This window comes from Anoplopoma fimbria, chromosome 14 (genome assembly GCF_027596085.1).
Source record: "Anoplopoma fimbria isolate UVic2021 breed Golden Eagle Sablefish chromosome 14, Afim_UVic_2022, whole genome shotgun sequence".
NCBI classification, from domain to species: domain Eukaryota; kingdom Metazoa; phylum Chordata; class Actinopteri; order Perciformes; family Anoplopomatidae; genus Anoplopoma; species Anoplopoma fimbria.
In genome coordinates this window covers 15,882,002-15,905,667 of record NC_072462.1, presented here as the reverse complement: position 1 = coordinate 15,905,667, position 23,666 = coordinate 15,882,002, and the positions used below count along the sequence as shown (strand labels likewise).

The 23,666-nt window shown below is 42.2% G+C and overlaps 2 protein-coding genes across 4 annotated transcripts in view; both read left to right on the top strand.

The window, feature by feature from the left end:
* Positions 1–2,229: 2,229 nt before the first annotated feature.
* Positions 2,230–20,076, top strand: cplane1 (ciliogenesis and planar polarity effector 1). The gene is made up of 50 exons (XM_054612886.1): positions 2,230–2,374; positions 2,514–2,678; positions 2,774–2,909; positions 2,995–3,114; positions 3,431–3,663; positions 3,783–3,886; positions 3,966–4,122; positions 4,215–4,318; positions 4,709–4,891; positions 5,083–5,332; positions 5,429–5,611; positions 5,832–6,619; positions 6,772–6,962; positions 7,095–7,175; positions 7,263–7,427; positions 7,656–7,823; positions 7,900–8,131; positions 8,244–8,380; positions 8,462–8,679; positions 8,766–8,930; positions 9,334–9,481; positions 9,560–9,669; positions 9,766–9,915; positions 10,022–10,133; positions 10,415–10,730; positions 10,816–11,934; positions 12,188–12,339; positions 12,421–12,506; positions 12,597–12,661; positions 12,981–13,251; positions 13,337–13,690; positions 13,794–14,426; positions 14,520–14,701; positions 14,792–14,879; positions 14,976–15,060; positions 15,453–15,587; positions 15,859–15,921; positions 16,035–16,120; positions 16,372–16,606; positions 16,726–16,985; positions 17,102–17,201; positions 17,328–17,510; positions 17,722–17,764; positions 17,881–18,012; positions 18,091–18,271; positions 18,366–18,421; positions 18,503–18,670; positions 18,866–19,002; positions 19,147–19,406; positions 19,556–20,076. Exons 2-50 carry the CDS (start codon positions 2,598–2,600, stop codon positions 19,709–19,711), a joined length of 9,762 nt encoding a protein of 3,253 aa, XP_054468861.1. The 5' UTR covers positions 2,230–2,374; positions 2,514–2,597; the 3' UTR covers positions 19,712–20,076.
* A 360-nt stretch (positions 20,077–20,436) lies between these two features.
* LOC129102277 (WD repeat-containing protein 70) overlaps positions 20,437–23,666 on the top strand; it is a 38,233-nt gene continuing 35,003 nt past the window's right edge. The window contains exons 1-7 of one of the 3 annotated variants that reach the window (XM_054612342.1): positions 20,437–20,517; positions 21,276–21,335; positions 21,453–21,536; positions 21,612–21,714; positions 21,866–22,073; positions 22,959–23,018; positions 23,510–23,643. In XM_054612342.1, coding sequence (XP_054468317.1) covers positions 21,287–21,335; positions 21,453–21,536; positions 21,612–21,714; positions 21,866–22,073; positions 22,959–23,018; positions 23,510–23,643 — 638 coding nt within the window. In that variant the 5' untranslated portion in view covers positions 20,437–20,517; positions 21,276–21,286. Of the gene's footprint in view, positions 20,564–20,615; positions 20,725–21,275; positions 21,336–21,452; positions 21,537–21,611; positions 21,715–21,865; positions 22,074–22,958; positions 23,019–23,509; positions 23,644–23,666 lie in introns of those variants that run through there. The other 2 variants (XM_054612341.1, XM_054612343.1) reach the window with 2 other exon arrangements.

The window sequence follows — 23,666 nt, the reverse complement described above, 5'->3', positions numbered from 1 at the left end:
ATATTGAACGCTGAAGACGTAGATCTATTATTGTTCTCTAGCTAATCACATATTGTTGTAATGGCTAAAATGTTTATCAAAATTAAAAGGAGCCCATAGTTAGCATGTGCTTTAAGAGCAGCATGCAAACAATATACTGATGCTTTGTGGTCAAATACATGATAACATATTTATAATCCACATGTTGTAATTGTTCAGTTTGCTAGAGGAATACTAATAATTACTATTCAATTGAATAGTAATTTTTGAGTAATTAAAGAGTAGACCTACATTACTCCTTACATGTTCTTCTTTTTCTTTCTGGTGTAGAAAGGGTGTTAGGTGATATACAGGTATCCTTCAATCTTAACCTGCTTGTGTTTTATGATCAGTGATTAACAAACTGAAGTTATTGGAAATACTCTTCTACTTCAATCAGTGATGCAATTAGCTAATGGTATCTTATTTTTATGTGTTCTTTATCAGATATAGAGAGGTGAGAGATGCAAACTCAAATCAAAATCAAATAAAATCACAAGTGTTCAGGGGACATTTGCTAAGGTGATAGTATTAAAATAAAAATAACCATTATGGGGTTTTAGTTTTTTTTTTAGCTTTTGCATTGCATGTTCCTGCCATGTCTTCCTCAGTTATGTCATATCTGGCTGTGTAAAGACTGTTTACTATGAATGATATCCATTCACACATACAGAGGGACTAAAATATCTCTTGTTCTATTAAAACAACAAAACAAATTGGTGACAGAAGAGCAGTAAGCTTGTATTATGAATACACACAGTATGTGTAGGGCTGTAACTGTTTGTTTCTTGAACAACTCTCATCCTGATTCTTATTCTGTTTTAGCCATGTCATCATGTCCTCATATTACGTCGAGCTCTCCCTTTTAAGATGTTTCTCATCAGACCAGAGTGTACCTGGCAGTGACGCTAATAAGAGCTCCATCTGAGCCTGGCAGGCAGCGGCAAATGAACCAATTAAGTCTCCTCTTTCACCTATTGGCTCTGGCTGCTGTCATCTTCATCGTGATGAAAAGGGGAGAGTGCAAAGGTAATTAAATACCAGCAGGGGCCCGGGGGCAAACCTAATAACTCTCTGTAACAAGCCAATAAGAGACCGTATTGCCTGAGAGTTCACACAACCCAAAGCATGTTAATAGTGTAGAGGGACACTTACTGCACACCAACATTCAGATAGTTAATAGGCCTGCATGTTCTATAGAGGAAATTGACCTTGTGGAGAGATATCTGCAATAGCTCGGAGGCAAAGTACAAAAAGCCTCTAATAGGCCTACCACCGTTTATCTACCAAAGTGATCTCTTCTGCTCTAGTCAGAACTGGCTTTCATGTGAACCCAAACACTCTGCTATGCTGGGTATACATACTTACAGTAATGTCTGTTGTATCGTTGCCATCTGCTGCCAAAAGTATGCTTGTGCAGCCATATTCTGAAGCATCTGTGAATGTGCAGTGCTCTACACATCGCACATTAAGTGTTGTTGTCATTGTCATGAGTCTGTTTTTTGAGTATTGGCACTGAACCATTGAACATACAGAAATTGGCAGAAAGATAATGGGGCAGAGCATGCAATGATAGTCTTAAAGTTCTTAGACTTTGAGTATTATGTTTGATTTACTTAAATCTTTAACCTAATGTGCAATAAATGATTAGTGCAATTATTCCTTTACCAAGTTCAATTGAAGGCCAACACAACATGTAACTGCCTGTTTATTGCCTTTGTGCACCCCATGATGTTGTTACCTCTCAAAAGGGATGCTGTAGGGAATCATTAAAGGCCTGTTGCATATATGTAGGGGACTGTAGCAATATGATGAAAATCTAGTAAAGGACTAAAACAAAAGCCAATTTAAATTGCTTTTAATACTGCCCTATAACGGATTGGCAACAAGAACAATCATCAGGCTACTCATTTAATTAAGCTATGAAAAAAAAGCTTTCATTTCAACGACATGAGGCTGAGAGTACTGGAAATATTATATAAAAAGTAATACATTTTACAATTATGCTGGTCTCCCGTGATTAACAATCTCTACCAGTGAATTAAAACGTCTAATCTAAGAAGTTTACATTAGTTTTGTACAGGTTTGGTGCCTGGGTTTTACACATGGGTTTAATAGAGGGTAACAGTCACACTGAAGGCATCACCAGGGTAATGAGTTATCTACAGCTACGTTCCTATGGCAACGCATCGAAGCTTCACCAGAGAGGATCATGGGAAAAAAATCTGGATACTGAAGCGGAGGGAGTTTCGAAATATTTCAAGATTAGCATCGGTATAACACGTAATCTCATAGTTATATTAACACTTCCGGGACCAAATGATGTGAGCATTTGAACAATTGACTACCCAATAATGTAAGTGCTCAGGAAAGTATTTCTTTCGGAGCCAATGCTCAGCGCAGTAAGTGAAATTAGCTACGTGGCTAATGCTAGTTAGCGGTACGGTTACCATAACATAGGCGATGGTTGTTGTTGTTGTTGTTGTTTCTAACAGTGGATATCCTTAGCTGATATCACATCTCGATGAACCCCTCCTGAGTGCATAATAAAAAGGAAGAACTAATGCTGTCATCCAAACATGGATCTGAAGTTGGAGGTTGTTTTGTCATCAAGCATCAAACGGAAGAAACCATGGCCCCGATTCTGTTGGCTTGGGAAGGTGAGGACAGCACAGCACATCAGCTAGTGACACTGAGAGGTTGATATCCTTGTCTGAGGAACATAACTGTGAATCTGTGTCGTGTCACTCTTCAGGAGAAGGAGTCAGTGTTCCTGTTAGATGACAGGCGGATCAGTGAGATCAACATGGTGTCTGGTCGCACCAAGAAGAGGACTCCTAAACTCCATCCTTTGCTCAACAGTGTGGTGACAATGGCTTCATCCCACAATGGTGAGTAAAATCTGTAAAATCAGAGCAAAGCACAAGTCATCTGTGAATTTTGAGAATACATTACTTGTCTCTTGTTGTTTTTCAGGTATGTGGCTTTGTGGACTTTTGGTCTCAGGAGAGCTTTTTCTGTGGAACAGGGACAAAGACTTGTTGAAGACCGCTGCAGCAGTCCCGGAAGTAGTTCAAATGATTACTGCCGTTCAAGGTATGCACATTACTTGTGTGTTATGTACATGTACATGCATTGTATTCTCTCTACTGTGAGCATGTAACATACAGTCACTTGGAAGATGTGGGAGAGTGCATTCTTGACCCCAGATGTAGAAATACTTATATTCTTACATATTTTGTCCTGAATACAACAATGGCAGAATATTTAGGGTTTGTGCTTTAAAGGTGATGTGTACTCTTTCTTTCCCTTCAACTTGATCTGCTTTTAGGGTATCCTAATTCCAACTATTACATTTAAATAAACTGGTAAACTCCTTAACCCATGGATATATGCACGTGTATTTTCGCAGGGAATGCTATGAGACTGTCGCTCCAGGTTTCAGGTGATGGGATGCGTGTGGTCCTGGTAGCCATAACAGGGCAAGTGTTCTTGTGGGAGTGCATGGATGTAAGGGATTTAATGGGGCTACGAGATGGCACAGTCAAGGGACACTGGGCACATATACAGCCCCTTGAAGACTCCATTCTGCCTTCCTCACGAGACAAAGAAGCATCCCAACACACTGTTTTCATTAAGACGGAGGTATTTAACATATTGTGTCATGTTTCAGTAAATTACATAGTTTGACAGACCTGTACTCCATTTCTTGTTTTGTATAGGTCTTATATCTATATATTTTATCCTATTCCAAACTCTCTTAGGTGATGGGCGATGCATGCTTATCAGCCTTTGTTTTCACATCTGAGAAGAAGCTGATCATCACCTGCCTGAAAATTAAATGGGAAGAAGCCCCTGTGAGAGTTGGGTGAGTGAGCAGGCCTATGTAACAGAAAGGACTCACTGTGGGTATTATAGTGGTTAAAAGTGCACATTTGTCTTTGTAGTTCTGTGGGATACAGCATCCAGTGGGCCACAAAGACATACCCCATGTCTGGTCTAACCCCGCCCTGCCAACCAGTGAAGTCCAGAGGGGCCTTGGTGCCAGCCTTCTCCCCAGATGGCTGCCTGTTAGCTATTGTCCTGAACCAGAGACAGCCTAAGGTGAACATCTGGCCTCTGTATCTTGTTTTCATATTTTTTATATGTTTTTTCCCCCAGAAATCAAGATTTGTATTTCCTCTTGTTGATTTCAGGCCACACAGGTCCTCTTTGTGAGCACACAGAATTTTGTCTCAACATCAAGTGGCCTCGGAGGATGTGGAAGTAAGAAAATGGAGATCCCCTCCAAATACATAAGGTACAATATGCATAAATAAAAATGGAAACATGTGTTGTGGTTGGTCTATTAAGTCACACTGTCTAAATGTTGCTGGCCAAGGTTTATGACTTAATACTTTATGTTTAACCTGGTAGTGTTGACAGTGTCCCTGAGTTTAACACACCATTTCCAGACTGTCTATGTATAAAATGTACCAGAGGGGAATTATCATTTCCCAGCATCCCCTTCTAAGACAACAATGTCTGCACGATTGTATCAAGACTGCTAAGATGTAATGACACCGGAAATATATTGCCACCAAAGGATGTGTTGCATCACCAGGATTCATTTTGTCATTAGAACTACTTTCAAATCTTGATATGCAGTGTGTATATATTAGAAATGGACTTAACATATCTTATCTTTTAGATCCTACTGGGTGGGCAGTGTGAGTTGGTCACCAGGTGGTCTTTTCCTGGCCTGTGTTCTGAAGAGAGGCTCCCTTCTTATGCTGACTCGCCTTGGGGGGCTTATCACTCTAAGGACCTCTGGTTGCAGCGTTGACTTTGGGCCGGCGCACTTCCTACCCCTGCACCCTCTCGTCACTTACCGGTATACACTTGAGACATTTTATCACTTATTAGCCCTTCAGCTGAATCAAAAGGGTGTAAAAAATGACTTTCAGGAATATTCAATTATCAAAAAGATTGATAGTTGGTGATGGTCTAATTAATTGATCAAGTAATCGTTTCAGCATTGATATAATGTTAGTGATTCAACTTTTCCATCCTTTCCCTCTGCAGGGCCCCCATGTCTGCAGGGAAGGGGGAGGCGTCTCTGTCCAGCTCTAGCTTGTCAGTGCGGGACGTCCTGAGACAGCGGTACTCGGTGACCTGGCATCCACGGCTTTTCTATCTCATTGTGTCAGATGGCTACATGGCCACAGTTATGAGGGTGTTGGATAGGCCTTCTCCTGCCCTGGTGCTGAAAACACTTCTTAAAGACACAAGCACGGACTTGGAAAAGGCCAGCCGGATACTGGATAAATCACAGGTGGTAAACCATGGACTTCTAGAAGTGGGAACAGGGATCTTACTCCTCTTCAACTTTTCCTGACAATATGGTTTTACTCACATTTATTATTTTCAGATTCACGTGAGGGCCTGGTTGGAGTCCCTATCTTGTCTAAACCTTGACAGCAGCCTTATTACACGTGGGCCCAACACTGCAGACTCGGTCATTTCAGCAGCCACAGTTGGATCTACTCTGCCACTTTTCCTGCAGGATCAGGGGACATTGGGTGGTACCAAGGAACTTCTTGAAAAAGTACAGGTCGGTCAAATAGTTTAAGCTAGAAATCATATTGCTCACCCATTCCTGCCATATTTTTGTGCCAGAATTGACATATTCTCATTGTCTTAAACTTTTTATCCCTTTGTCTTATAACTTGAAAATGCAGCCTTCCCTGTTTACATGGGCATTTTGGATGTAACATCATTTGATTACCCTGAGTAATAGTATGTAACAGCAGTTTGTTTCTGTGGTTTCCTAGACTTTCTTTGAGGATGACTCTGATGTAGACGGACCTCCTGCTGGTTCTCACATGGAGGATGGTGGCCGTCTGGAGTTTGCCTCAATGTTTGACACACTCCATGCCCTGGACACACAGACTGACACTGGACTTGTTACTATCCCAGATTATGAAAATGATTCTGGTGAAACAGAGAGGAAGACCCCTGTTATTCAACGCAAACTTGGAAAAATCCAGACTAAACTGTTAACAGCTTGGGCACTTGGCATGTCTTTTGGTAATGCTGTGGAAAACAGAACTCGTCTGCTGAAGCATACCCTCTACTGTGTGGTGCGATTTGCTGCTTTACTCCATTTGATGCCCAGCCCTGTGAACACAGGGAGAAAGAATATCTTGGTTTCTACCCGCCTTCTGCACCTTCTCAAGGCCCTTCTGTCATTTCTTCCCTGGGATAGCACTCACTCTGATGGGCCGTCCTGCCTGGGGCTGGTGGTGGAGCTCAGTAAACGGCTGATACGCCTCCAGCTGACTCCTCGTCCTGAGTCCCACCAGACAGGTCACTGTCAGTTGTCATCTCATAGTCTATCCTCTGTCCTGAGTATCTTGCAGCTGGTCTCGGATTCTCTTGACACCACCTACAGCCTGCAGCAAAGAGCTGTCTGGTCCTCTGCAGAGAAGGAATCTCTTTCCCAGCCACCACAGCTCTGGCCTACAGATGCACACTATGTGTCTCTGCTACAGGATGAGAAAAAGGAGAATTCCCATGTTGAGCATCAGGCACGACCTGTTCCCCAGCGACCATCCAGCAGGTACAGGCCGTCTTTCTGTCTTTTTATGTGTCAGTGATTATGAGCAAAAAGTCAGTTATTTGTTGTTGTGGATGCCGGTTTTAGTCATTGCATGTCATGTTGTCTTATTGGCTGGTATTTAAGATTGTCTTTTCATTTTCTCCTCTGACCAGATTGTTGAGGGTGTGGCAGTGGGTCTACAAGATCACCCAGCAGTATATGGATGAACTGAAAAGCTTTAAAGGCTGTGATGGCTGGGAGGAGGAACAGCAACAGTTGTCTGTCATCATGTCCCAGATCCAAACCGCTCTGCAGGCTACAGGAGAACGGCTAGAGGAGGGTCCTTCACTGCTGAGTTACCCAGGTCTGTAGCAGAAGGACTATGAATCTAACTGCTGTTATTGCATCAGGAACAGGAAATAAATGGGGTTGTTTAAATAAAAACAAACCAAATGTAAAATGATTTAACTGTAGCGTTTCACTCTTCTCTCCCCAGGTGAACGTCTTTTCTTGTGTGGCTCGTACCCAAAAAGTGCAGATGTATGGCGGTCACAAATCTGTGAGGAGAGTAACATGAGTAAGAACCTCTGCTTACATTTTTCCATTTAAGTACACCACAGGGTCCCATTCTGGCTGAAATGATAATCATATGTCTCTCTGTTAGGCTGTGATCGTAGTGTCTTCAAAGAGACACGTCTCTGTCTGGCACTCCTCTACAGTCTGTTATCCCAGTACCGTCTGAGAGAAAGCCAGGAGTTGGGGGACCACATGGCCCGCCTCATCCTGCACAGGGCCGGACACCAGACGGACAACATGACCTGCATAACAGGTTAGCCATGGTTAATAATTCCTAAGTCTTCTAGAGGGTCAGTCTTCAGAGAATGAGTTAATCCAGGTACCAGGAACTAGTTCTATGGTGATAAATTGTTTGACACAGTTACTTCAGATTTTTGAATGACATCATACCTTAAAGTCCTGCCCTTCCCAGGACAGCAGTTTTAGGAAGTGCACAGTCACTTTAGTTAAGTTTTAGCTCTACCTTTATATTCCCTTGCAGCTGACTCTTTTCCTTGCCCCTGGCTGCCGATGGACCTCCAAAGTGACGCAGCTTGTGCTGTGGTTCAGACCCTGGGGAGATTCATGGCCTCTTACTTCACCAACCAACCACTCTACATCCTGCCCCCTCACAATGTGGCCACCTTGCCTCCACTACATCTACCTCATGGTGTGTTTCCATAATTATTTAGTCAGTAATAAAGGTAATTTATTCTATTTCTATTTGGTAATAAGTCTATTCTCAGCTCCTAGTGTTGGCCGCTTGGTGCCACTGTGCCAAGAGGAGGTGTCTAGAGCAGTGCGACAACAGCAGCTGTCAGAAGTATGGACAGTGGACTATGCTCAGGACCTGCTGCTGTTAGGGGGCCTGCTTCCTGAGACTGTGTGGTTGGCTTATCATCTTGGGGACTGGAAGACGGCGGCCTCTCTCAGCCTGGCATATACAAATTACTGCACAGACTACTTCAACTTTACTGGGTCAGTGTGAATGCATACAGTATAATAAAGTAGTTCATTCATTTCTTTTTACTAGAATATGTTCGGTTCAATTTCAAACTTTTACATTGTTTGTTTTCATGTTTTATGTTAGGCTCAGGAGGATAGAGCTCCACCTCCCGACAGCTTTGGAACCAGAGAGCATTTTTGAGGTTGAGTTGGAGTTACTCCTTGGCAATAAATCTGACTTCCTGGAGTGCAGAGATAAAGATGGGGACAAGAGCTTTACAGGTTGGTGAGATTTCAAATATAAGAAGACCACAAGAACCACACAAAGAAGCCTTTGATTTTAATCTGTGCTCCTTGTACCAGACCCTTCGGAAGGAGAAGACTGGGACTTGTTACAGGTTTCCATCCAGGAGATTCTGAAGGCTTCAGTCATGGCTGGAGTGAATGTCATGTCTTCACCATTGTCTTCCTTGCTGGACACAGTCAAAGACCTGTGTTCTTGCCTGCCTATCTTGGTGCCCAGCGGACTATATCTGCCCTCCCCTCCTCTTTATTGCCCCCAGCCTTCCGCCAACACACAGGTAGGTGACATAGAAGACTAACCTTACCATACAGTGTGTTTACATATAAACTCTATTATTAAATGTTTTCTTTGTCTCATGCTTAGGACCCAATAGGCACAATAGGGCAGTTTACGGAAGTTGCATCACGTCACAAAGTGTCTGGAGTTCTCCAAAGATTACTGCTACTTCTGAGGTCTGCACGTTGTTGCCATCCTGCTGCTCAGTGGTACATCAGCCATCTACGCCGTGCCAAACACATACTACACAAGGTACTTTCTAGAACCCAAGGATTTTTTCTGGTTTGAAAAGAGGATTAAAGTTCCCCAAAGTGTGGCTAATGTAGCGGACATTATTTGTTTGCAATGACATGCATTGCAATTTCAAGAGTTTGTTCTAAAAGACACTAAACAACGACAATCAAATTTTCCATTTGAATACACTTTAATTGGTTCATCATGCAAATAGGAAATGAGAATAGAGATTAAACTCACAATGATGGTTGGTTGTATCTTGTAAAATTGACTGTCTGCAATACCTTAACCTGCTAACATTGCCTCACTTTGTGCAAACATTACCGTAACCTACTGACTCACTAAAAAAGTCTGTGTTCACACCCTGGTATGATGTGCCATGCCATCCGTTAATAGAGGAAATATGTGATGTTGGTTTCAGATCAAGAAGAAGTACGCCTATCAATCAGCCGCTGAAGAAGAAAAGGCTTTCCCAGAGGGCCTGACGAAGTTCATCAGCCGTAGTGGATTCTTCAGACAGGGGCCGAACAAAGACGGTCACCTGGACCCTGACACCATTCAAACTATAAGTAAGACACCACTCATAATGAATTATGGATAAAATAATCAATGATCTACTTTCAGATTAACTGTATTTCTACTATAAGTCTGTTTCAGGGAGCTGTGTGCTTTGTGCTGGATGCTTCATGTCAGGGATCAGCTCTCCATTTCCTGCAGGAAGTATCAGGCTGCCAGACAGCATGGTAGAGAAGAACAGGTATTTCATTTGTGTTTGATTCTATGACATGGTTATGTATAAATATCCTTAACTATCTATACCCTGTAAATATCTGGGTGTATTTGTGTCCGTCAGATCTCCGGTGGTTCAGAAGTGAGATCGACCTGTGTTGATGCTCTCCGTTGGGCCGTTCGTTTCTTGCCTTTCTCTTGCTTCCTCAATGCTGAGGAGATCCTCCAGGACTTACTGCTCAGCCTTGTGTCTGAACTTCCTCCTCTCTCTCTGGTAATATCACTTCTTCCAGCCTTCTCTTACATCAACAGTGATTATTGAAGTTAAACAAAATTACCTTTGAGCGAGTACATTTCTCATCCTGGCTTGTTCTTCTTAGGTGGCAGATACACTGGTACGAGCCTTCCCAGAGGAGGAAGAGTCTGTCAGAGTCCCTCTGAGAGAAAAGTATAACTCACTGCTGCAGAAACTGAGGAGATGCAATGTCCTTGGTACGAACTCCTCTTGTTTCTGAAAGGCCAAATGTGACAGCCCTAAAGATAACTTGTTATGGTCTTTGAGACGGGTCATAACACCAGTCATTGTGCTTTGATATGTGCTGGTTACATATGATAAATATATGCTTATTTGGTTTAAAATCCTCAAAGCTTTGTGTATTCCTTTAAGTGAGGGATGTAGGATGATGTATTTTACTAATAATCTTATAATGACCTCCTGAACGTGTATAACGTATTTATAAATGTCACTCGATGTTATTCTGTTTGTTTTCTAGAGGGGGAAAAAGAGGAGGTGGGCGAGTTGATGATAATTGTGATCCAAGACAAATTCAGGCAGAGGAGGAAACATCTTGGGCGTTTGAAGAGGCACCTGGCCCCCCTTGAGCTCCATCTGTGGGAGAAAGTGGAGGAGCAGGATGACAGGGGAAGCAAACATGGGATGGCCATGTTGAGACAACTCTCACTGGGTACCAGTCTGAGCACCAGCACCTTAACTGACTTTGGGTTTCCCTTAGTGTACAGCGATGGAGACACAGTGGATAACACATCTGAGGCTATCTCTCCTGAAATGCATAGCAGAACCACAACAAGGTATCCAGCGTAGAAAAGCAGATCTACTATTACACTGAGGTATTTTGTATCTATGTTGTGGCTTATTCTGTGTTGTTCTTTGCAGGGGCAAAAAAGCTAAATTAACGGACAGAGAACGTGCCAAGAAGACTGCTGTTAAGACCAAAAATACCGTCATTCAGAAGGAGAGTCAGCCAGGCGATGCCAAGGAGAACGAGCAGCCCTCCCTACCAGTGGTTGGAGCCTGGGAGTTTGAGTTGGAAGATGAAGAGTATCTAAATTTCCTGGAGCTCTTCCTCAGCTACATGCTAGAGAAGGATAGTGCTGATGGAGGCGATGCAGGTGGTGAACTTCCGTTGTTGAAGGGCTTCTCCTCACAGCTGAGGGAGAGGGAGTTGCATTCTCTCACCTTTGATGTGCTCACAACTATTCATCGCCGTCAAAGAGACGTGCACCATCCAGCAAGGAAACACTTGGGCAATGATCCTCCAGTGTTCAGAGCCGGCTGCTGCTACAAGCCCGTGAAACAAGGTCAAACATCGGATCTGCAAGCTTCCTCTGCCTGGAGTGAAGCCCCCGTATCCAGAGCTAGCCTCTCTGTCACCTCTCTTCCTGGGCTGAGAACTGGCAGGCAAAAAGGTTTGTTTGGCCTCCGAAAGCAGAGGCCTTTAGGCCAAAGAATGAAGGGGGGGCTCTTTAGTTCTGAAACTAGCCCTACTAGAAGTGCCTTTCCAACAGAGCAGCCTTCAGAGAACTTGATGTTTGGCTCCTCGACGTCTGTGGAGGCCGTGATTGAACTACAGCAGGGCCTGGGTCCTGAACTAGAGGCTCAGTTTCCAGAGCTGGGCAGGCTGCTGGAGTGGATGGTGCGCTGGGCTGATAGGAGGGCGCTACTAGGACATCATGGCAAAAAGAAGAAAGAGAGGGGAGGAGGGGCTGGAGGAACAGCTGATGAAGGAGTAGTGATCCGTGTCAAAGCCTCTGCGCCCGCCGTCCTTACATCCCTCAACTTGATGGAGCGCAGATACACTTCCCTACTCGGGACAGACCGCTACAGTGCCCACATCCAAGTTCCAACACAGTGGACTGTAGCGCCTGTGTTTCTGGAACCTGAGGGGGATGGGAAGCTGGAGAGGGAGAGCAGTGTTGATACTGGTTACCCTGGATCAGCCAACACTCCCATCATTGGTCTTGATTGCAATCTACAGCAAGGAGAGCTGTCCATGTGAGTGACCCATGTTTTTTATATACACTGCTTTATTAAAGGAGTAAAACTAGCACAGATACATCAATCAACAGATGATAGTTATTGGACACATGATGTAAAAAATGTTGCACCAGGGGTTAGGGTTAAAAAGTAGTAAAGGTGTGCACATAGTTTCATCTCATAAACTGTTTCATACAAAACAGCATTGCTCCTTTCAGTTTTAACTGTACATATAAATAACCGACAGAATCTCTATATTATTTGTTTGCAGTGGTTCTCACACAGATGAACCAGCGGAACAGACATTTCACAGCACGCCTTTCTCTAATGACCAAGATCAACTCACCTTTGATGCTCAGCAGAGACAATCCAGCTCACAACAACCATCTCACGATGACTTAGATGTTACACCTGAAAAAGAAGGTAGTCTACCTTTAGATATATTGGCTCATCGAACCCTTAACCAGAACCGAGAATATTAATTGATGTGTCTTACATTTGTAGGCAAAATAAGTGACAGTGAGGGCTTGGAAGTGTCGTCCTCTGTTTCCAATGGGAACATCTCTGCAAACATCCGCACACCTGAAACGGTGAATATTACCATTCAGGATTCACATTCTTCATCTGTATCATCAACGTTGTCAAAACACACAAATAAACGCCGTTGATGTTTTGTGCAGAGTTTGAAGCTTGCAGACCTGGACTTTTCAGAAAGTGCTGAAGACATGTCCAGCTCCACCTCTCTGTGAGTTTTTAATATAATCTTATTTACTTTGCAAGAACACACATGAATGTCTAAAGTTTTTCTCAGAGTTAGTGCAAAAATTGTAGCAAAACGTTGCTCAGTATTTCACAATTATTTTTGCTTAAGATTTAAGTCGAATCATGTTATGTAAAGCTAACTATAGATGTAGTTACCTGGAATTCTGCAACACGCTATACAATTATTAAAAAACGAATAAAACACAATTCCTGCTGAGATTTGTTCTACATCAGAATGGTGGTGGTCAAACATACAAAATTCTTCACATGGGTTTTTTCAATTGCCTGTTTTGTTGTTTAAGACAAAGTCATGCTGAAAGCCTTCAAGACCCCTCATACCAAGAGCCCCAGGCATCTCCCACTGTCCCGCCTGAGGCAGAGGTCCATGAAGATCCTTTTGGTTCAATTGGAGTGCTGCTCACCAACACACATGTGGCTCCTCCAAACCTCCCCCCACAAAGCTCCACAGCCGGAGCAACCACTGCGGATTCTACAGCCCCCAGTCAGCCATTATCCAATCAGACTCCACCAATGCGACAGCGTCTGGGTGAAGACTTAATCAGACTGGTTCAGGTAAGAAGAGAATAACCAAAAGGAAAGCTTTTGACTCAATTGGCTTTTCAGATTGAATCTAAGGTGTTTTTCTCCTTCATTACAGAATATCAACTACATGAGTCTGATGGAGGTTTTGGGAGCTTCGTTTACAAACCTACAACTTGCCCAGCAGAGCTCTTCTTTGGCCCAGTCTAATGTGCCATCATCTAATGCTACCAAATTCATCCCTCAACCAAATCCCTTCCCCGTTCAAACCACCATTACTTTGCCGTCTCAGACACAAGCATGTTTGCCAAATTCAAGATACAACAACCCTCCGTCCAGTCAGGCCCCTGCAGGTATGGTTGCAGACCAGCCTGCTTTACAAAGCTCCGGGAAAACCTCTCCAACAGGCAGCCAGCATCACACCACCAGGAATCTACCCTCCACTGCCAATGGTGCAGGTGCAAGTCATCAGGTATGACTCAAGTGGTCTTTTAAGTTATGACACATTGTGCTTCTATGTAAAGAATAACTAATTCCCATTGAATTTTAGCTGAATGTAGTTTTTCTTTTTTCAGGACATGGAGCCACTCTCTGTCCAGGCGGTGTCACCAGAAATCCACTTTAGCGAGAACAAGAGGTTGATCCCACCCTCACAGGGGCTTCTGGCCACTACTCACACCAGTCATGCTACCCACAATGCCCCTGTATTACTTCCTTCTAATAATAGCAAACAAAGTGATCCTGCTCCTCAGGTCTTGGGCCTGAAGTTACTTCAGCTTCACTGTCCTCCGTTGCCTCAGCAGATCGCCCCACATCATCCCCAATGCCCCCCGGCGCTCCATGCTGCAAACCCTGCAGCTATGGAATCCCATAAACACAAACTTAAATACAATGAGCAATCCCGCTCGGTTCCAAAAAGACAACTTCATTTTAATCCTCCGCATGATCCAACTCCCAGGCCCTCTCAACCCAAGAGTCAGACCTGGGAGAGATCCAGGGATCAAGGGTTCTCCCTGCTTCCTCCTGCTCACACACCTGAACCAATGCAGGGCCTTCGTCTGCTGCACTTACAGCCTGTTCCACACAGCAACACCACGTTCCCCAAACTACCCTTACCACCGTCCTCCAGATCCACTCCTATCATTGCAGTTCCGATTGGAGAAGCACCAATGATCAGGCTTCTACATCTAGATTCTGGACCACAAATGGCAAGCAATACTTCCATTAATTCACAACCTTTAAACTGGGTATCATTTAATATTGCACTGGAGATAATTTACAGATATCTGTCTCTTCCACAGAAGTTTCCCAAAGAAGCTCCTGCAGCCCAAATGACCCGTCTCATGTCCATGGAGGAATTGACAAGTTCAGTGTTCGGGAGGGAGAATGCTGAAAAGGCTCACCTGCGGTTGCTCAGAGTAGACCGACCTATTGAAAGCACCGGAATGGCTACCACTTCTCCCAGCTCTATCTCCAGCAAGAGGTATTATCAAATTAGTTCACACGTTATGGATTTTCTTTTTCTTTAAAGCACATTATTTTGCTCAATATACTCGCTGTGTTTTTTTTATAGGCAGAAGAGGAGAGAGGAGAAGTCAGAGAGGGCAAGAAAAACAGAGGTCACATTCAGACCAAATGAGTCCATCATCCCTTCACAAGAGGTAGGACAATGGTCATTCTAGTTAGAGGTATTATGTGCTACTATCAATGTTTGAGTGCAATTCTTTTATCATATGTTTGTTTCAATATATCTACAGCCAACAAATGAGCCGGAACACGACGAGCCTGCAGCTGCTGACAAGATCACCCCCGGACAAGATGTTCCTAATTTTGCTCAATTCGGTTAGTGTCACGTTCCACAAATAAACTAATAAATTAGGAGAGTTTAGACCCAAAAAAGATTGTGATCACCAAAAGAAAATGGTTAACTCTATTCAGTATGCTGCCACACTTGAAGGCGGAGTGAAAAGCTGGCTATCATAGAGAATATGGGAGAAGCCATTTTGTTTAAATCTGTGGATAAACAGGGCACATCTTTCTAAATAAATAAAAGCTCTTGTAAATTTTGCTGAGAGAGCAACATGTATCTCCTTTTTAACAGCTATTTTTTATCTGTCCTTTAGTTTTACATGTGTTACACAGAGTATAATGTAGGTTTTTAGACTTTGGAATATTATAATGTTGTGTTTTAAATTCTATTGATCTGTGGTTCTTTTCTAAACTTTAACTTCCAGGGTCCTTTGATTCTTTGCTGACTGGTCAGAGATTATTGGACAGGGCCATATCCACTTCAGCTGAGCTCCATGCCTTTGCTTCCACATGTAAAAGACCATTAGAGTGCCATGATGCTTTCACTAATACAGACCCTGGTAAGTTAGAGTTTGGGTTAACTTTATACCGAGTTAAAATTGGGATGGTGTTACATGGCTGTAATGTTATTACATAGTTGTAGCTTTTAATCACAATTGAATGAGAATGCTGTGTCTTTCAGATTTCTTTTTTTTTTAAAGGTTTTTTTTTAACCTATGAAAAAATAATAATATTCATTGGATTTCTCTCTTCTGCATAGGTTGCTTCAAGTGCATGTTTTCCAAAAACCTATATGCTGAACATTTAACATGTTAATTATTGTTCTCTCAGCTTGTCCTCCCACACTGGTGGATAAAGCGGTGTCTGCCTCTGGGACTGCTAGCAGCCCGAAATGTAAGTTGACTTGAAATTCCAGCTACGAGGATGACACATCGCTTTTTATTTGTTGTGAACACAATGAAGTTAAACATTACGTCTTTGTTTGTGTGTGTGTTTTCTCCACCCAGCACGAGGTTCAGGGAATCAGCAGTTTTGCAGTGAGGGCCTTATTCGAGACACAGAAGAGACCCAACAGGAGCAAAGGTGGAATCTGGTAAGAGGCCAAACATACAAGGTGGACCAAGCAAGGACTATGAATGGTGCATTTTCTAAAGCTGTGTCTGAATAGGTCCTTCATTTCGCTTACTTTAATTATGTACTTAATACAGCACACAGTTCATGTGCCGACTATTCTGTGTGTGGAAAGCAGTTTCATCAGTACAAACTGATCTCCATCCTGAAAAAAACATTGAAATTATGTTTTTTTTTCATGTTTCTCCATACAATCATGTCTTTGTCTCTCAGGGTCTGGATGGACGCCAGTTCATAAGTGTCTTGGATCTAGAAGACAGAGCCCTTCATCAGGACTTACCGCCCTGTCTCGGCCCAGGAGCACAAGATGTTCCTTCTGTCCGCCCTTCTTCACCTACTTCTGCTCAGCTGCATGTTCTCGCTACTTCTGTAATTAGGAGTCATGCTGCTGCTGATCCACAACCCTTAGTCACAATTCCAGAGGATCGCGACTGGAGGACACACACAGGTATTTACATATCTTTATATTGAAGAGTCTAACGCAGTGATGTCTTTATACTGAATACGATCAGGGAAGCACTACGGGTACATTTTTGGTCCAAATATCTGTTGTACTGTACACTCTAGATATCCCTAAGGAGTCGCCATCACTCAGCCAAATTGAGTCCAACAGGAATCCAGAAAGAATCCTTCAACAAGAGATGATAGAACCATCTGACTCTGAAATCTGTCAAGCCATAAAGACCCAGAGCGTTGGACCTCACAGTGCTTCATCCACACCTCCTACAGTCTGGTTCTCCTCCCGCCTGTCAGAGCTGGACGCTCAGTTGGCTGCTCTACAGAACATTGCAGACTATCTGGAGATGGACTTCTCCAACTCCAGGATGGTACGTACGCATGCTCTTTTTCATTATTTATCCTGCTTATATTATTAATGACACCCAATTTTACAAATTGTCATCAAAGGCTGATAAATATATCTAATTTATCATTCTTTCTCTAGCTGGTGAATACTATTGAAACGCTCACACCAGTCTTGGCTCCCGACGTAAAGACTACGACGGCAGTGAAAAAAACTGTCAGACTGTCTGTCCCACAGGAAGGTACAACCTAAAACTATTCATCTGTAATAATAGCAAAAATTGCAATGTATTTTAAACTGCAGTGCAAGTCCTTGAAACCCAGAAACAAAAAAAAAAAGTCTGTTGTATATTATCTGTCTCTAACAGCATGGTTACCACGACTGGACACTTTGACTGAACCAGATGACAGTGAAGAAGAAAAAGAAAATCAGGAAGAAGAAAGTGTGCTTCACAATGAACCCTGGGCTTATCAAAGAGAGCCATATTTTTGTAATTCTTCTTCTTCTTACAGTCGAAACGCTGTTCCCTCCTACCATCACACCCCTCCAAGTAAAGATGCAATTTAATAAAACATTTTCTAAAAAGTGTTACTACCTTAAACAAGTGGCTAGCATAGTGGCAAACAAATGCATTTTAGTTGGTGAATAGATATTTAAATTATGATTTATTTTTTTAATATATAGTCAGATGCATGATCATTTTTCTCAGTAGAATCATAATTTTAAAAGTTACTATTTATCTGTTTGTGTTGCTTCCACAGAAATGAAAGATCAGCTGGCTGAAGCATCTGGAAGATCTCCTGTGTAGGTTTAAGTAAATCTTAACCATGTTATGACTACATTATCTGTTGTAGAATTGCTTAACACACTTTTGTTTCTTCTATTTAACAATACTCTGCCCTCTAACTGTCCATCTCTAGCTGGGCAGATGAGAATCTGGGTCAGACTGGGCTATCCGATACAGCAGAAATCTTAGACGAGTTGGTTAGGGAAGGGTATTTATCCCTGACTGACCTGGATCTGTCTAATGCACAGACTGCAAAGCCTAGCAGGTAAGGGACTTTCTGACATTCAGTGCTGTCCATATGACTATTGTTAATCACTGAGCTGAAAAATAATGTGACCCATAGCAGGTTGGACCAGCAGCAGAGTAGCTGGATGTCGCAGAAACGTGTCCTTCCGGAGGATGAGAGGAGAGAGCTGAGGATCTGGATGAGAAGGAAACAGAGGGAAAGTCTGGCTGTGTATCAAAAACACAAGGAGAGCCTGAGGGAGAGGGAGCGCAAACCTTTTTCTACCTCCGGAAAAGTGGTGAGATATGTTTGCCTCTTTCCTAGAAATGATATTCCATTGTATGTTATTTAAAATAAATATTATTTCAACATTGTCGTTCACCCTCCTTCAGAAATCAACAAACAAGAATCAAGCTACCGTTTGGAGAACCAGAGAGGAAAAGGAAAAGTATGTACTTGTCCACATTGTCTTTGCACAAGAAACATGCATGTGTATATGCATAACTGTTGTTTCCATTTGATTTAATAGGTTCATGCTTCTGGAGCAATACAACCAGAGGACCCGTGAAGCCTGTTCTTTGGCCAGTGACCTTCCCACCACTCGTCCAACCCTTCGTACTTCTTCACAGACTGAAGGTTTACCAGTGCCCTTAACTACACGACCCACCTCCGCTCCAGCCTCTGGTAGCGCTCACAGGTATCTCCAGCAACAGTAATCTGAGCAGGATCTTGTCTCATTAAAGAATAATTGTATTCTGATCTAGCATTTTGAACAAACCATTAATCATTCATTCATTATACCACAATGATCAGATTGTGTATAGAAACAAACCTGTTGATTTTACCAGTTGATCTGGATTAGCAAGTCATGGAGGTATTATCTTTTTCTTAGGGCATACAGTGTATCTGCCAAGGATAAAATAAGTTCTAAGTCAGGACAAGCTCAACCCAACCTTCGTCCATGGACTGCTGAGATGCAGGGACGGCCTTCAGAGGATCACCGCAGGAAACTGGGACTACATAGACCAGGTATCATAGTGATATTAAGCTACATTGGTCTTCTGTTGAAAATTACACACTTGGGGTTGATAATACACTGTAGATGTATTTCACTCTTTCCTCAAAACCATAATATTAAAGTCATAATATTTGTTTTTGTGAATTTTCTGATAGTTACCTCTCTGCCAGGGGACCGTCTGTCTCATGTGACCAGGCGTGGCATGCTCACATACACAAAGAGCCACACTGAATTGCACACAGCCAGCCAGCGTGAAGAACGGCATGTCGGACACCAGAGAGAGACGGGGCTCAACAAAGGTCCTTCAAGAGGGACCGCTGTCGGAAGAGGGATCCTGAGGGAGCAGGCCAGGGTGGAAGAGAGAGAAGAGGTGAATCGTTGGGAGCCCACTTCAGCGTTGGAGGAGTCTAACATAGTAAGAATCACATTCAGCACAGATAAGCTTATGTCTGAGACAAATGTAACTACAGTAGATCGAAAACACTTGAAAAAACACCACACGTCTTTGTTGATAGATGATGTGTTTTTCATATCCACTTTTATACATTGTTGTACACTCCTCAGGATTTTGCTGGACTGTTGGATGAGCAGGATGATGGTGCCACAGCTGGTGCATCAGCGATGGACTGGCTGGACCACCTTTCTGACAGCGCCAATAGCAGCCTCAGCAAAATAGACTGGGCAGCTATCGAGAGGATTGTGGCTGCAGAGGACGCTTGAGCTTAAGTAGATGACATATTACTGAAAAGAAAGTCCAAGATTTGATGTGCCTTTTGATTATTGCGTAATTCAGAAGCATTTTAAAGTATGATATCAATTATAATTTATATATTTCTAATAGATTAGATATGATCAGCAGTGATAAATATGTCTTGTAAATATGTCATGACAGATTGATTTTTTTATTGGTAAAGTAGGCCTACAAGTCATTTTCATATATCATTTGTAATAGAATAGTTGTTGCACTGAAATCTGAAGTGATCTTTTCTGCTTGAAACTTTAGGTTTGTGGCATTTTGTTTGTAAAGTTTTCTACATTTATAATTTATTTTTGTCCCAACTATTAAATATCTATATTTAAGCATTTCAAAACTGTTTCTCTCATTTTCATAGTTGTCATTGTTGTCTGTACAGACTGAGAGCTCTTCCCACTGTAGCACACAAGCATGTTTTTTAATATCTGAAACATTAAATGTAAGTCAACAGATGGCTTCTTGAGTTTTATGCGTTATACATTACATTTTTGCACTGGATATCCAAACATCCCATGCTATTTACTTTATGTGTGCTCATTAAACCCATACACGTGTGCATAGTAACGTTGGCGCTATATCATTATTATACAACCTGAGATCAAAACACGCTTAATTATTATAGCCCATGTTTTTTATCTATAATTAACTGAGCCTGCTCAAGAGTTGTCCACTTTAAAAACACTCCGAGGCAGCACCCTGTAGTCAGCTGCCCCGCAAGAAGCGCAAAAAGAGAAGAAGAAGAAGAAGAAGAAAGTACTTCCGGAGGTCAAAGGTAATCTTCGTATTTGAAAACATGGATCCCAACAAAGTGGATGAAGGTAGCAACGTTTTACTATAACTTATTAACGCTTTGTATATTCTTATTTTACGACTTGCATGTATGTGCAGGAATATTAGGCTTGTTTTTCCATCTGTATTACATTCATCAGCTAGCTGCCTTACGCCAGTAGCGTTAACTGAGAGGACACATGCAGCGTTGGTGGGTTTGTTAGCTTGTTTGTTAGCCTGTGTTCTCTGCCACATATAGAGCTAAATGTAAAAGCCTTTTGTCTGTAACTCTAGCTAGTCACAGCCTTACTTGTCCTGAAAAGCTACAAGGAATAATTATTGCTCTTACCAGTGTTAAATATATATATTCTTCTCGTTTTTACAATTTACAGGATTTACAGCAGCATAGGGTATAGTGTAAACAAGAGACATAGTAAAAAAAAAAAACAACCAAGTATTATAAATAAGCAATAAAAACAGTAAAGAATCCACAATAACTGTAATATTATATATACAGACAGAATAACTATTATTGCACAGTGTATTTGTATTGCACAGGTTTTTAGTGTCATGTGGTCTATTGGGAGCAGAGCTGGTTGGGGTGGGAGGTGTTGTCCATCAGGGATGATAGCTTAGCCATCATCCTCCTGTCTCCCACCACCTCCACCGTATCCACTGGACACCCCAGCACACTGCTGGCCTTCTTGACAACAAACAAGGTATTCCAGGCTTTGATAACTAATTGACTCTCTGTTTTTGCAGCATCGGGCACGATGAGTGACGATGGAGAAATTGCATCTGTCATGGGATTCTCAGGTTTTGGTATGTATAGTCCAGCACTAATGGTCAATAATTTAACATGCTTTTTTTTCTTCCTATATGACAAACAATATGGGTTTGTCAGTTATTGTTCCAATGAGCTGTCTTTGTTCCATCCAGGTAAGAAGGCCCGCACATTTGACCTGGAAGCCATTTTTGAACAGACCCGTCGAACAGCCATTGAGAGGAGTCAGCATGTATTAGGTAGGTTTACCAACATGAGGAGCTGCTCGTTCTGTCACCAGGGTGTGTGTAACTGTTTAATTGTAACTTCCTTAGAGGAGCGGCAGAAGGATGATCAGATGGAGGAAGGGGAAAGCTCCCAATCAGTCAAGTCACCAGTCAACGCTCCGAAAGACAAAGCTGCAGCGGCCACCGCCAGGTACCCAATGAGTTGTAGTTTGATTGTTTGAGTGAGTTCTGTTTAACAGTTTAGTCAGGCTACCACTGCTTTAGAGGTTAGTAACTTGTCTGTAAGTCATGCGTAAGATTCTTTTTTATAACCGACAAATATGTTTTTTTTGTCCTTTTAGAAAACAGGAGAGTGAGAGCAGTAGCGACAGTGGTTCAGACTCAGACTCAGACTCAGACTCTGAGCTTATTGGGCCTCCACTGCCTCCACAACATACAGCCCAGGACGATGATGATGAGCTTGGCCCGCTGACTCGTCCATCAGGCAGCACTGCTCATAGTGATGACGACGATGATGATGAAGGGGAGGCACAAGATGATGACGATGATGTATGTCTGAAATAACCAATTTAGCAGTAGACGTTATGGGTCGATTACAAAATATTTCCTATATGTCCACCACCTGAATGTCCTTGGGTTTTTATTTATTCAGTTTAAAACATCCTGTCCGTCTCACGTATGCCTCAAATAGGCCCTTTTTCACATCACACATCTTCACTTGTAATAGGAGGAAAAGCACAGGTGTTACTAAAAACATTGATGTTAGCTCAGTTTTATTCAAATGTATCCATAGGCCATGAGAGAGAGAAAGCATTCACTATTCAGGACCATATATCCAAAGCAGTTGAATAGACTTTTATAATTTGCGTCTTTTAAACCATCTCACAGTGTCTTCAGTGAAAAAGGCCTATAAAGGCACCTGTTTATTCTGTGTTGTGGTGTGCTTTTGAACTTTCACCACTAGATGGCAACACAAGAAAATAATTCAGAGGTTAGTGTGGCACCATACAGATTGAGACAACTATAATCTTATGTTACTGAATAATGATAAATGTTGTCTCTAAGGTGTTTTCTCTTTATTCTTTCTCACACCAAAATGTCAGAGCCACCTGAAACATATCAGAAACTTAAACGCAACATTATTCAAAAATATGGTGAATTATTGTTTTTTCCATGGAGAGTATTTACACTCCGTCACATAGAGAAGTAAATGTCTCAGGTTATGAGTGAATCCAAGAGTGTATCTGTTCCCAATCTGTCATTTGCTGGTTATTACGGTAACTCCAGACTCTTTAAGTCATACAGCCTATTAAAGTTTAAATGTCATGTGTAATTGAATCTTGGTATGAAATTCCATACTATAACTGCACACCCAATTCCCCCTTATTCAGTCTTTTAATGTTTACTCATATTCACCTCAACTTTCCGTCCTAGAATCCAGTGAAGAAGATTCCAGACACTCATGAGATCACTCTGCAGCACGGCACCAGGACAGTAAGGCCTTCTTCTTTCAGCACTTAGTGATTATTGCTTATGTGACTCAATGGAAATGTATTCAAAGACTCTCTGTTAGAAAGAAAAACAAGAAGTTCTATATCGATCATAAGTAGCTTCTAATCCACACTATATTTTATTTACATTAAGAACCTTCTAAAACATCTGGAGATATGCATCAGCATTTGGATTTTTCGTCCAAGGTTCCTTAACTTTGCTGAATTTTAGCAATAAGAGCAGAAGGAAGTCTGTTACCGATGATATTTTGTAGCAGTAAGGAAAACAAAAATGTTTTAAGTTCTCAATGTCTTCAATATAGTCAGTCTGGTACCCAGATCCAGCGCTCATTGCAGTTTTTAAACATTTTCGATCTGAATATTTCAATCATTACTCAAGAACGAATTTTAAATATGTGGCTTCTATTTTTTTTTTTGATGCCTTTTTAGATGATATATTTCTATTAGTTTTAAATAAGTTAATTGTCTTCTCAGGTTTCGGCTCTTGGCCTGGACCCCTCTGGAGCCCGTCTGGTGACCGGTGGCTATGATTATGATGTGCGTTTCTGGGATTTTGCCGGGATGGACCAGGCTCTGCAGGCCTTCAGGTCCCTCCAGCCCTGTGAGTGGTGAGTCCACTTCTGAGAACACA

Coding starts and splice junctions, on each gene's coding strand:
- cplane1 (XM_054612886.1), top strand. CDS start 2,598: ATGGATCTGAAGTTGGAGGTTGTTTTGTCATCAAGCATCAAACGGAAG. Junction 8,132..8,243: donor GACTACTTCAACTTTACTGG/GTCAGTGTGAAT, acceptor GTTTTATGTTAG/GCTCAGGAGGATAGAGCTCC. Junction 14,880..14,975: donor CCATCATCCCTTCACAAGAG/GTAGGACAATGG, acceptor ATATATCTACAG/CCAACAAATGAGCCGGAACA.